The sequence below is a fragment of the Hylobates moloch genome, unplaced genomic scaffold (genome assembly GCF_009828535.3).
Source record: "Hylobates moloch isolate HMO894 unplaced genomic scaffold, HMol_V3 SCAFFOLD_1, whole genome shotgun sequence".
Lineage (NCBI taxonomy): Eukaryota > Metazoa > Chordata > Mammalia > Primates > Hylobatidae > Hylobates > Hylobates moloch.
Window position 1 is genome coordinate 173,195,332 of NW_026652276.1, and position 15,026 is coordinate 173,210,357.

Consider the following 15,026-nt stretch of genomic DNA (forward strand, 5'->3'; position numbering starts at 1 on the left):
CTGTCGCTCAGGCTGGAGCGCAGTGGCACAATCTCAGCTCACTGCAACCTCTGCCTCCCAGGTTCAAGGGATTCTCGTGCCTCAGCCTCCTGAGTAGGTAGAGTTACAGACATGTGCCCCCACATCAGGCTAATTTTTGTATTTTTAGTAGAGACAGGGTTTTGTTATGTTGGCCAGGCTGGTCTCAAACTCCTGACCTCAGGTGATCTGCCCACCTTGGCCTCCCAAATTGCTGGGACTACAGGTGTGAGCCATGCACCCAATGACAAATGATCTTAATAGACATTTCTCAAAAGAAGACATACAAACAGCCAACAAGTATATGAAAAATGCTCAACATCACTAATCATCGGGAAATGCAAATTAAAACTACAATGAGACATCACCTCACCCTAGTTAAAAATCACTTTTATGAGAAAGATAGGCAATAGCAGATGTTAGCAAGGATGTGGAGAAAAGGGAACCCTTATACACTGTTGGTGGAAATGTAAATTAGTACAGCCACTATGGCAAACAGTCTGAAAGTGCCTCACAAAACTAAAAAAATAGAACTACTCTACAATCTGATGATCTCACTGCTAGGTATATATATCCAAGAGAAAGGAAATCAATATATCAAAGAGATACCCGCACTCCAGTGTTTATTGCAGCACTATTTACAATAGTCAAGATATAGAATGAACCTAAGTGTCCAGCAGATGTATGAATAAAGAAAATGTGGGCTGGGTGTGGTGGCTCACACCTCTAATCCCAGCACTTTGGGAGGCTGAGGCACGCAGATCACCTGAGCTCGGGAGTTAGAGACCAGCCTGGCCAACACGAAGAAACACCATCTCTACTAAAACTATAAAAATTAGCCTGGCATGGTGGCAGGCACCTGTAATCCCAGCTACTCAGGAGGCTGAGGCAGGGAGAATTGCTTGAACCCAGGAGGTGGAGATTGCAGGGAACAAAGACCATGCCACTGCACTCCAACCTGGGTGACAGAGCAAGACTCTGACTCGAAAAAAAAAAAAGAAAATGTAATATATATACACAATGGAATATTACTCAGCCAAAATAATAATAATAAAAAAGAATGAAATCCCTTCATTTGCAGCAACATGGGTAAGGCTGGATAACTTTTTGTTAAGTGAAATAAGCCAGAAATAGAAAGACAAGTATTGCAGGTTCTCACCTATATATGGGAGTTAAAAAAAAATTGATCTCATGGAGGTAGACAGTAAAATGGTGGTTAACAGAGATTGGGATGAGTAGGGAGAAGAGGAGAATGAACAGAAGTTAGCTAGTGGGTATAATGGTACAGTTAGATGGAATAACTTCTAGTGTTTGATAGCACAGTAGGTTGACTATAGTTAACAATAATTTGTTGTATATTTCAAAATACCTAGAAGAGAAGACTTGGAACATTCCCCACACGAAGACATAATAAATGGTTGAGGCAGTAGACATCCCAATTACCGTGATTTGACCATTACACATTTTATGCATGTATCGAAAAAATCACATGTATCTGATAAATATGTTCAATTATAACTTCTTTATCAATGAAAAAGCAACATTGAGGGACTTCTACTTCTTCTTAGGATGTATTAAGTCGCAACATTAATGTTGCTCCTATTCTAAAAATGAGTAAAGGCTGGATAATTTATAACATCACAACTTTTCATGAACCCATCAGAAAACTGACGTTGCAAGAAAACCAAGCGATCTGAATGCCAAAGAATGACCAATCCTCTTTCAGATGAGAATAGACACGTCAAAAGTTATCAAGTGGATACTGTGATAGAGTAACAAGGAAAAACTGTGAAACCACCACAGATCAGAAATCTAATACTCTATTGATGGAAGTACAAATAGGACACAGTACCAGCTGGGAAAAAAGTGAGCAAAAACACTGAGGAGTTAGGATGAAATAGCTACAGAAAAAGATATACCCTTGGACTTCAAGACTGTGAAAATAGAAACTGAATGGTCCTTACTGTCCATGAAGTCTGTAATAGGCCAGCTGAAGTGCAAGCTGAATAAATGTATCCGGGTGAAGCATCTTGTTCTTGGTTAGCTTTTTGCCAAAAGATGTAAAGGCATAAGCCGCAATCTGTAAATCAGATGCCTAACAAGAAGAATTAAATGAGAACGGTGAAAAATCACCTAAGGAGAATACACAAAAGAGAACCAAATTATCACCTGCATTAAAGTAATCACCAGACATAAAGAATTAAAGGTGTTAAAGGCATAATTTTAAAATGTTTTGTGCAGACATGCTTGGATGACAGCCAAATTTTTACATATGGTTGTTAAAAGAAAAAATCATTATTATTTAAGAGAAAAGTGAAAAATATACCTCCCTGAGATACTGGGCTTTAGCTTGGTTGATGTCATTTAAAACTTTCTCATCCACAGTGAAAATGAGCTCTTTTGGAAGTGGTATATCTCGTACCTTCTCTGAACCCTGAAAATAGGGAAGACTTAAAAATATTTTACGTATAAAATTATTAGGAGAAAAAAGATGAAATATTTATTCAAACATACCTTCCATCTTCCTTCATTCTGAAAAATTTTCTCATCCACATAATAACTGATGTTCACCATAATCATTGCATCAAAAGGAGCATGCTAAAATGAGAACACACAAGATTTCTGAATACTTTATGTCAACTTAAAACTTGACCCAATATTTTATTTTCACTTTGTGTTCATTCTTAACAGATAATAAAGCATAGAGTCTTCAAATACCTCACCTCCTGATGATAAGATATAAGATTCCCTACAGTTCAGTAACTGCTGTATTTTATTTTTTGGAAAAAAATTGTTTAAATTTGGAAGCACCTAGTAGGGCTCCTGGTGGGGCTTGGGGTCATGAGGGTGTATAAAGGAACAGATAAACAATCTAGATAAATTAATTGCTATTTTTACTATAAGTCAAAGCAAGTGTATATATGCAACATGAAGATGTTCTGGAATTGTAAGAACAGGGTGGGAAAGCAGATGGGGATGGCAACCTACCTGAAAGCATTTGGGACGGGCATGAACTTCTTTAGGTAAGGACTTAGGCCACTTAGTGAATGTTAGAAAGCATAATCATTTTGTGTTTTTTATACATATGAGTGTCCTGATGTGATAATTCTCAGTTTAAGAAATGTGGGAAAGATAGGCTGTGTGTTACAGGGGTGTTTCAGGTTTGCCAGGTATATTTAGAGAAAGAAATTGCAGGTAGTGAATTTTCCCATCATCTATTTTGAAGAACAAAGTTTTGCCTGCATTTTCCCCATGTTCCTTAGATGAGAGTTACATTAGACGGTTCCTTGTGACTGTCACCACTTTACATTAGACACAGATATCATTCATGATCTGAACGTGACACTGCGAGCTCGGGAGGGAAAGAAGGGAAGTCGCAAGATATGGGCCCAGTTTCAGAGGAGTAATTAGGTGTCTTAAATGTCACCCTAACACTATAGCTCTGTAGCCTGTATCATGGCCCAGTGGAGCCTATAAACACAATTTATTGTTACCAACCAGGCAACAACTACATCAGGAAAGGCTCTGGAGGGAGGTCAGTATAAGATGCCTGAGCAGTTTATCTGCCAACAACAGCACACATGACAAGACTCACAGGTCACTGACAAACCCATTTTCTAACCGTATCTCACAACTGTGTGGCACTTTACAATTTTAAAAAGAATTTTCAGATATTATCAAATATATTGTTTCATTTAAGACAAACAGTATCAGTTTCCAACTATTTTACTGGAGCCAGTAGGAAACAGCAAGAGTGAAGGATGTCTCTTTGAGCTATAATTCTAAGCACCCATCTCCTAATGGAAAGCTAATAATCTCAAAAAAGTTAGAAAATATATAAAATTCCAATGCTATCCTGATGCTTTATTTGTTCACGTAATTTTTACCTTTCATTTCTTGTACTTACACAGAGGCAATATGTATTGACATAGTGTTTAAGAATGTAGGCTTTGGTTCTGAGTTCAAACTACTTCCTAGCTGTGCAATAGTAAGAAAGTTACTTTGTTTTCTAATTAAACTGCCTTATTTCCCTGTAGAGATAATGCATGCATACATACAGATTCTGTGAAAAATGATTTTTATAACACTTACACAGTACTTACTAAGGATCTGGCTCACAGCAATAATTAGTAACTATTATTATTATTAACTAAAGTTTTTACATGCCTCCTGTGCACCCTCTGCAAAGCCTTACAATAAAGCCTACAATATAGAGAAGACAATATAGTTGACTTCAGGTTTATAAAATAGGAGGGATATGGAATTAATATAATCACAAAATAACATATTCAAACAATTATAATTATGGAACGGCAACACAGCTTTAGGGTAAAATAAGCTTTATTTTACAGTACATATACTTATTTTTCTTTTTATTCTTCTTATTTTTGAGACAGGGTCTTGTTCTGTTGCCTGGGTGGGAGTGCAGTGGTACAACCATGGCTCACTGCAACCTGGACCTCCTAGGCTCAAGTGATCCTCCCACATCAGCCTCCCAAGTAGTTGGGAGTATAGGTATGCATTACCATGCCCAGCTAATTTTTTATTTTTTGTAGAGATGGGAGTCTCACTATGTTGCCCAAGCTGGTGTTGAACTGCTGGAATCAAATCCTCCCACCTTGGTCTCCCAAAGTGCTGGGATTATAGGCATGAGCTCCCATGTTTGGCCTACAGCATATGTATTTCACTAATGATGATTTGCAAAGGTTAAACTGCACTCTGTATAATCATCTTAGGTTAGAAGGGAAACCTCCATGGAATTTAATGCAAATTATCAGGTGGAGATAATCAGATCAATTTTATAAATATATGCATGTTAATGCACACACATAAAACATGTCCACACACTATAAAAAAGCATCTCAGTTGTGCTGAGAGATATGCTCATTATGAGCCCAATATTCTTCATTCAGAGACAGACAAGATTATCAAAATTATTTTCATCTTGAATTTGTGTGAACAGCAGGATCCTGGTGCTATCAGTAAAAATCAGTTTAGCAAAAGGTGTTTTTTGGTGGGCTTGGGGATGAGGGACGGAAAGCAAGATGAGTTATTCTTGATGAGATTGACTTACTCTTATATAACAATATAACATCCAATTTGAACAATTTAACATATAATGAAACACAACTCTCAAATGAGAATAATAGGTAAAAGCTAGAAAAGTATAGCTGCGAGTTACATATATAACAATAGGTCAATAAAACTATTTAAATTAGGGAAGAAAATGGTCAGAGGGGGAAAAGTGTGATGAATATTAAGGTCAGTTTCAGAATCAGTAGATAGGAAAATACTGCTAAGAGGAAAGAGGCAGTGTCAATATACATATGAAGAGGGTAACCAACTGCAGCAGACATGTCAAAGAGAAATCAAGGGAAGAAGCCAGAGAGCAGTTAACCACCTTACAAAGGGTAGTTTGCAAGGAATGGTAAGGACATAAACCAGACTGAGGAAAGTCAAGGAGAATCAAATGAGGAGCTGAAGAGAAGAAAACTGAGGCAATTAACAAGAACTATTCTGTCAACAGTAGACTCAAAGGAAGAGTAAAGAGAACATCTTCAAAATGACTCATGGCAACCTTTCACTGTAGCTCTGATGAGATACTCCAATAGACATTTACTTTCAGTACCTATTAACCAATCCACCTTGTTCTGAAATAACAGCTACTTTACTGTTCTTTAGGCAACCAAGCACCACTTTGTAGTGGTTTGAATGAGACTGATTCTACCCACTAGATTCCAAGGTTGGGCATGTGACCCAGGCCAAGCTCATCCAAGCACCTGATTCCCCAGGATGGGGACATGAATCACACAGGCCAATCACAACCGATGAGGATTATTCCAGGACTTTTGCTGGAACCGTTGGAAACAAAGAAGCTGGCTATTTCCTTTGGGAGTCTATGAAGAAAGCTATGAAGACATGAGACTGTTCGTACAACAATCAAATTGGGCAGTCTACCTAAATATGAGGCCAAACAAAGGAAAGCAGTACCAAAAAATGGGGAGAGATTTCTAATGAAAGCATTTGCACATTGAAGTCAGCTTTACCCAAATTTAGCTACACTCCTTGCCAACAAATATCTTCTTAAGCTAATGCTAGTTTGATTTAGGTTTCTATCACCTAAACCTGAATACAGATTAATACAACTACTGACCCCCCCCCCTTTTTTTTTTTTGGAGACAGAGTCTCATTCTGTTGCCCAGGCTGAAGCTCACTGGCCCAAACATCATTCACTGCACCCTCAACCTCCCAGGTTCAAGCGATCCTCCTAGACCTCAGCCTCCCAAGTAGCTGGGGCCACAGGCACACAACACCATGTGAGGCTAATTTCGGTATTTTTTGTAGAGATGGGGTTTCATGACATTGCCCGGACCAGTCTCCATCTCCCGAGCTCAAGTGATTCACCTGCCTTGGCCTCCCAAAGTGCTGGGTTTACAGGTATCAGCCATCATGCCCAGCCCTAAACCCCTTTATAAACAATTTTCTTGGTTCATAGACCTCCTGAATGCCTATCAGACAGTTAGTAGACAGAGCTAGTAAAGACGTCCATGGGAGGGGAACAGAGGAGAAACAAGAAAAGTTGTTTATTTTTTATGAAAATGTTCAAAATGGTAGTAACTGCCATTTTAATATCCACAGCCTAAATAGTGTTCCAAAGATCATGTGTCATTTTAGGAAAATAGTTACCTAGTTACTAGGTGAATCTTGAACTCTATAAATATATCCATATGCATTGCTCTGTGCATAGAACACATACATAATGCCATATAATACCTTTTGAAATAGGTATTCTCAGCAAGCAGATAATACTGTGTTTTAAGAGCTTATATTACATAAATATTATATGCAAATTCCATTTTGCAGATATAGTACACAACAAACTGGCCTTACTACAGAATAAAATAACTTGTCCTATACTCTACTTTCACTGAGAATTCATAACTAAACTTTTCACCAAAGTGCCATAAAACTAAATTACTGTTCACTTACACTGTTCCCCAGCACAGTTATTTATGATTTATTGTCATTAATTTAACCTAAAAGATCAAAAGAGAAAAAAATTTCAGTAGTTTACTTACATCACAATTACAGCCAAATACTCCATTAGAAAAGGAAATCAAGTTATAGGATTTGTCACCCCAGCGTACTGTTGGATCTCCAATAAGGATGGCTGCAATAATCTAAAATAAATTTAATTTTTCCAAATTAAAAGGGTTTAATATTGGTTTGTAAGAATTTACATCTTAAACACATATATTATCTCACCATTCCTCTTCAGGTCAACCAAATTTAATAAAATCACAATACAGTTATACTCGAGAGAGTAATTCTGGCCCTGACTTTAGGGATTTCTCAAAATCTCAAGTTAAGAAAGTCCTACCAGAAGAGACAATGCTGGCACAATATTCATGAATGTTTACAGAACATAGAATTGAGAGGATAAGGGTTTTGTAACTTGAATAGGATAAAAGATCTTGATAAAAGTTTAGTCATTAAAGTCTCGTTAGGAGGAAATATTTTAAGAATTCATTTCCTACTAAACCTGTTTTTGAAACTGTATACTTTGGCCTATTAATGGATCATGAAATCAGTTCAGTGCATTATAATCAATATTCCTTACAAAAAAGGAGAATAAAATAGACTGGAAATATCAGTGTACCTCACAGACAATAAAAGTAATTAGTGCTGTGAAACTCCTATTTTATATATGTGTTTGCATGCATATACACATGTATATATAATGGGCTGCAATCTAAATGTATTTGTAACTAAAAATTGTGGTCAAAAAAGTTTTCAGCACACCAACATGGCACTTGGATACACATGTAACAAACCTGCACATTGTGCACATGTACCCTAAAACTTAAAGTATAATAATAAAAAAAAAAGTTTGAACAACACTGCATTAAAATACATTCTTCCTTAAAAAGAAGTCTGGTGATTCTCAAAAAAAAACAAAACAAAACAAAACAAAAAAATCTCCCTCCTTGCTACAAGGTTTTTCAATCCTTGATATTTTTTCCTATTATTTAATACCGATTAATTCATTATAAAATAATTAAGTATTTTCATAAGACTATGAGATTTCTAATACAATTACTATCTTTTATTATTTCCTGGGAAACTGAAATGTCACCCTGGGGGTGGCAGAGGAGCATAAAATAAGGCCATATTTACCCTTAATGTCACTGACATCAACGTGTTCAGTAATTAACCAAACGATAAAATAAATGACTTACAAGGGTGACATAATTCTTAGGAGAGACAGTCCCAACTATGGTGTCAAGATACACTAATGCAGGTTATGATTAGGTTCTCATTTCACCTTTGGCAAGAAAAGTTCATTAACCTAGTGCTCTGTGTAAATTTTCTGAGTATGCAAGCAATGAAAAGGTTGAGCAACACTGACATGTGATATGCAAAGTCATACTTCTTTAAACAAAGTATAATATATAGCTAAACAAACTTAAACAATGCGGCAAGGATTTACCAATTTACTATCTACTTTATAAGCTTCAATTTGGCACAAGTATATTGTATAACTAAGAAAAAGTTTCAAGAGCCTAAATGTAGAAAAAGAAAAAAAACTTCCATGTTCAATAAATATGAGTCTTCCAGAAAAATCTGCAATTAAAAGAAAAAAAAACAGAAGGTAGTTAAGTACCTCAGAATAATCCTCTGGTGTTACATGTGGACTGCTATCCTCCATGGAATATACCAATAAACTACTCTGAATTTTTTCTAACAAAGCCAAGTTCTCTGGATCAAGACCAATCAGATATTCTCGTGCCTAAAGGGCAAGGAGATGATGATCAAATATTACAACTGAAATGCAATACATCAAAAGAGTTTGTTAGAGAAAAGCTTCATTAAGAAAAGTGTAAATCAGAACCTTAGCCCATCGAGTTCGCTCCTCACTAGTTAATGCTGCAATCCCAGGTCCATCAGGTTCATCACTATGGCACTTCTTGTGGATATACGTCAGTTGTCTTATGGAAGATGAAAAGAAGATTCAAAAAGAGTACAGGCAGAAAGTAACTACTTTGGCCTTTAAAACGTCATAACATTGATCAACATTTAAATGTTTGGATATATTACCCAAAGAAACCACTTATGATGCCAATAGATTTCCTACATCACATATTGTTTAAGTGATTGTGTTCTATTAACACCAAAAGCATATTTGACAATAATTTAATTTCAGTAAATAAATTTAGTTATTGGCTAAATTTAGTTTGGCTGATATATACTTTGGAAATGTGCATGCACTTCTAGGTTACAAGTAAATATCCTTTTTACTATAAATATCCTGACAATGGAGAACTTGAAAAATATCCTGGTAATCAATTTCACAAATATAATGTACGTCTTATCTAACTAAAATCTATGTGCGTATATATTTAACCAGAGGACTTACTGTATACTCAATTAATATTTGTGTTTTACCAAAAAAAAAAGAAATACCATATAATTAGTTTTAAGTATTTTCATATGTGCCACTTTGTTACTTCTAATCATTATATTTTTAAAGACTCTATTAGCTAAGGATAAACTACTCCCCCTCCATAGTATTTTATGCTCCCAGATTGCTGAGTTTCATGTATCTTTAAACATACAGCAGATAAATAACTGGGTTCTCCCATAAAGAAACTTTCATCAGTCAAAAATCCACAGAGCTTTAATTTAGCTCTACTTCATGGCACATGTTAATAAATTACTTCAATTTAAAAGCTTTCAAGGATTTCTCAGGAAGTGAGCTAATGTAGCTTAATAAATGGTCAAAAAACGCCACTAGTAGCCATCAGTTCTGACTTCATCATTCAAAATTGGAATTCATCATTTATCTACTGATTCGCATACTCTCCTCTGTTTGTTCATTATATCTGTAACACTGATAAAGAAATACGTTTCTTGCTGAAAAATTCCCCCCTTTTTATTTGCAAATTAATGGTGTCCTGAGGAACAGAATAAGGGTTTCTTCACCAATCTGCATCTATAGCGAGAGCAACTTGCCTTGCCTCTCTTCCTGCTTACTTTCTTTAGTAACTACTGATTTTGCTCCAATTATAAATAGAGCTTTTTCAGTTTGTGGTTACTAGGGTAAACTCTGAATTTCTAAATAAAATCAACCTGTTTCTCTCCATATGGTACTTGTTGCTACCTTTCCCTTACCAACACCTCAAAGCACGAGTTTTGACTATGAAACTTTTTCTTCCTCCCTGAAATAATCATTTTCATGTTCGTTTTACAAGGTGGTCATTAGTAGGGAGAAATTACAAAGGAAAATGTGTTAAACCTGAAATGACATTTTAAGTTTGATAATAAAAGGTCACATAACTGCCCAAATCGTTGCCATTAAGAGATACAGATTTGGTAACAAGATAATCCCTCTTTTCCCTTAATTTGGCTAACTATGCACCTGTTTTTCAGCTACACATCTAATTTTTTATATTTCAAAGCACAAAGATTGGTATTAAAAATATCTGCATTACAGAATCATATATTTTTTAAAAATTCTATACTCCGCACAATCTGGTTTCTGCTTCATCGCTTTCCATTCACTCTTTAATTTACTGTCCTCAATTTTTGTTCTCCAGTGATTATCTTGAAAGTCACCAATAATGTCCCATTAAGGAAACCTGGTAGCTTTATTTAAGTCTAATTTTCCTCATTATAGAATGTTTGACACTCAGGTATGAATGTTAAAATTATCTTCTTATTTGATTTTTTCACACGGTCCCATTGTGGTCTCCGTACCTCATTGAAGTGTTTTTCATTGACCATTTGTTCTCCTTACACTGCTGAATGTGTCTTTTCCCAAATTTCTGTCACCGGCCTTTCCAAGCTCCTCTTATAAGTTTCTCCCTTGGTAATCTCGTCTACTTCTTTAATAGTTTCAATTATCACCTTTATGTAAGAGGCAACCAACTCTCTAACTTCAACACCATTTTTTCTCTCAATCTCTGTTACCAAAGTTCCAAAACCTTGTTGGATATCTCTACTTCAATTCCTGCCAACATTTCCAACTAAATGTATATTTAAACATTATCTCCCCCTTCCCACAAATTTTTTTAAAAAGATCTTAAAAGATAATATATGTGTAAATCTTCATGTCCTCAGATTAGGCAATGGTTTCTTAGATACAATTCCAAAAGCACATGTAACAACAAAAAAAGAGATAAAATTGGATTTTGTCAAAATGAAAAATATTGTGCATCAAAAGAGGCCATCAAGAAAGTGAAAAGCCAAGCCTAGGAGATATAATTTGCAAAATTATATATCTGTAAAAAGACTTATATCTAAAGAACGATTACAATTCAATAATAAAAAAACAACCTAATTTAAAAATTGACCAAGTATCTGATTAGACATCTCTCCAAGGAAGATATATACAAACGGCCAAAAGGCATGTGAAAAAATCTTCAACATCATTATCAAATATAAACTACAATGAGATCCCACTTTACCCTTACTAGCATGGCTACAATAAAAAATGCAGACAATAAGTGTTGGTGAAGATGTGGAGAAACTGGAACCCTAATATACTGCGCCATTTTGGAAAACTCTCTGGTAGTTTCTCAATAGTTAAACATAGAATTACCATATGACCTGGCAATTCTACCCCTAAAATATACCCAAGAGAAATGAAAACATATGTTTACATGAAAACCTGTATACAATATTCATGGCAGCATTATGAATAATTTACTATTTGTCTATTATTCATAATAGACAAAAAGTAGAAACAACTCAAATGTCCATCAACTGATGAATAGTTAATAAAATGTGGCATATCTGTAAAATAGAATGTTATTCAGCAATAAAAAGGAATATAGTATTCATACATGCTAAAACATGGATGAACCTTGAAAACATTATGCTAAGTGAAAGAAGCTACACACAAAAGGCTACATGTTGTAAGATGCCATTCCTATATTAATAAAATGTATAAAATAGGCACATTTATAGAGGCAGAAAGTAGATTGGTGGTTGTCAGAACTTTTGGGGTTTTTTTCAAGGCAAAAACAGAAATCCAGATGTTTATCTAAATTTTCCTGATTTTTAAATAGTGATTCAAATTCTGCTATCCAAGCAAAATAGGTCACAGGCTGAATGTAGCCCATGAAGCACATGTGTTCAATTTCTGGAAGAGTGGCTTTGAATAATTCAATTAATAAGCCTGATCTAATAATTATATGTCAAATTTAAAACACTCTAACTAAAACATGTAATGGGAAGACACACAAATATTATCCAAGATACAAAAGCAAATGATTAAAAAGATACATTTGCCTATATCAAAATTAAGATTGGACAATTTCCAAAATTTGTTTCAAGTTAACTGGAATAAAATGTTTTCAACACACATAATCTATAAAGGATTAATGTAGAGACTATATAAATAATTGCTATAAATCAATAAGGATAAAGTAAAATAGCCAACAGAAAAATAGGCAAAAGTAACTCACAGAAAACACAAATAAATGGCCTATAAAACATATAAAAATGCTCAACCTCACTTGTAATGAGGGATATGCCAATTCAAACAACAGTGAAAACCACTTTTCACCTGTCAGTTCACTAGATATAGCTTTTGTTTGTTTGTTTTGAGACAGCGTCTTGCTCTGTCACCCAGGCTGGAGTGCAGTGGCGTAATCACAGCTCACTGTAGCCTCGACCTCCTGGGCTCAAGTGATCCTCCCACCCCAGCCTTCCAAGTAGCTGGGAGCACTCCCAAGTAGCACTATCATGTCCAGCTAATTTTTTAACTTTTTATAGAGACAGGGTCCCCCTGTGTTGCCCAGGCTGGTCTTCAACTCCTGGCCTTAAGTGATCCTCCAGGCTCAGCCTCCCCAAATGTTGCAATTATAGGCATGAGCCACTGTGTCCCCTCCTCACCAGATATGTTTTAAGTTTAATAGTACCATGTCAACAATGATTAGGAGAAGTGGGTGTCCTCACATAATGCTGGCAGAAAAAAACAATGCCACTGTGGATGACAATTTGACTTAGTCAAAAATTTTAAATGTATACATCAGACGATGTGAAAATTTCACTTCTAATATCAAGCCATAGATATTTTATCTAAATACACAAAGAGGCATGTTTGAAAATGTTAATTATTTGTTATAGCAACAAATGGAAACAACTTTAATGTCATATCACAGAGAAATGGTTACATCAACTATAATATATCCATTTGATGGAATTCTATGTAATAGTTTAAAAGAATACGGTAGATGTATTTGTACCAATATGAAAAGATTACATTTATTGTTGATTAAAAGAAACTAACTAGAAAAATAACACTATTTTTTAAATGTGCAACTACCCCTGTGCCTCATGTCAAACACAAAAATCAATTAACTCTAGGAAGACTATAAATACAAACGTAAAAGGCAAAACAAAATTCTAGAACATAGGAAATTATCTTCTTGGCACTGAGTTAGGGAAAAATTTTTTAAAACAGAACACAAAATGTATAATCTGCATGGTAAAGATTAAAAGATTAATAAACTGGACTACATTCAGTTAAGAACTTCTGTTCATCAGGAAGATGTGTTTAATAGAACAAAAGATCAATTATAAACATCTTGTATTCTGTGTATTGCAACACACACAACCAAGTAAGAACTCTTACGCAGAATGTATAAGGAACTCCTACAACACTCACACACTAGTAGACATAACTACTTTGGAAAACTGGCATTATCTATTGAAGCTGAACATACACATATCCTATGACTCAGCAAATTCTCTCCTGGGTGTGTTCCAGACAGAAATACATGCATGTGTACACCAAAAGACTTACACAAGGATTTTCACAGCAGCCTTTTTCAAATAATAATGCAAACTGTAAACAACCTAAATGACTGCCCCTGGGAAGGAGTGAAAGTATGGAAGAGGGATGAGGGGAATCTTCTGGAATATTAGAAATGTTCTAATTTTTGACCTGGGTGCAGGTTACATGAGTATTTAGTTGTACATTTCTGTGTGCAGTTTTGTACATGTTTGCAATATTTAATAAAAATAATTTAAGTTATAAATAGATATATATACCCAACAATTAGGAAACAATTAGAACAATTGATTGTCTGTTAATGATATTAAAACACTGTTTATTTGGCTGGGTGTGGTGGCTCAGGCCTGTAATCCCAGCACTTTGGGAGGCCAAGGCAGGTGGCTTATTTAAGGCCAGGAGTTCAAGACCAGCTTGGCCAACATGGCGAAACCCCATCCCTACTAAAAATACAAAAATTAGCTGGCCATGGTGGTGGGCACCTGTAATCCTAGCTACTTGGGAGGCTGAGGCAGAAGAATCACTTAAACCTGGAAGGTGGAGGTTGCAGTGAGCCGAGATTGTGCCTCTACACTCCAGCCTGGACACAGAGCAAGACTCTGTCTCAAAAAAAAAATTTATTTTTTAGAAGTCATTAGGTATGATAATGGTACTAAATATGTATTTTAAGAGTCCCTCTATTTTAGAGATGTATACTGAAATATCTATAATGAAAGGATATTATGTCAGATTATCTTCAAAATAATCCATGGGAAAGTGAGGGAAAAGACAAAAGAGGTATAGTTGAAACGGCACTGACTATGAGTTTATAACTGTTGATGCTAGGAGTTGGTAACTGTTGAAGTTAGAAGATGGGTACATGGGAGTTATCATTATATAATCCCCTATACATTCTGAAATTTTCCATAATATACTTTAAAACATATACATAGAAAATGTATACCATATGTATGTATATACATATATAATACGTATTATATATTATATATACACATATATAATACGTATTATATATGTATATATAATAATACGTATTATATATGTATATATACGTATTATATATTATATATACATATATAATACGTATTATATATTATGTATAAATATATAATACGTATTATATATAATACATATATACATATATGTATATATACATATATAATACGTATTTTATATATATACATATAATACGTATTATATATAATAT

At 35.0% G+C, this 15,026-nt stretch overlaps 1 protein-coding gene across 1 annotated transcript in view; it reads right to left on the bottom strand.

The window, feature by feature from the left end:
• CROT (carnitine O-octanoyltransferase) overlaps positions 1-15,026 on the bottom strand; it is a 60,083-nt gene that overhangs the window by 17,545 nt on the left and 27,512 nt on the right. Inside the window, exons 7-13 of the mRNA XM_058440891.1 lie at positions 10,817-10,982; positions 8,912-9,008; positions 8,684-8,809; positions 7,098-7,199; positions 2,533-2,616; positions 2,345-2,452; positions 1,983-2,113 (exon numbers count right to left, since the gene is read on the bottom strand). Coding sequence (XP_058296874.1) covers positions 1,983-2,113; positions 2,345-2,452; positions 2,533-2,616; positions 7,098-7,199; positions 8,684-8,809; positions 8,912-9,008; positions 10,817-10,982 — 814 coding nt within the window. The remainder of the gene's footprint in view (positions 1-1,982; positions 2,114-2,344; positions 2,453-2,532; positions 2,617-7,097; positions 7,200-8,683; positions 8,810-8,911; positions 9,009-10,816; positions 10,983-15,026) is intronic.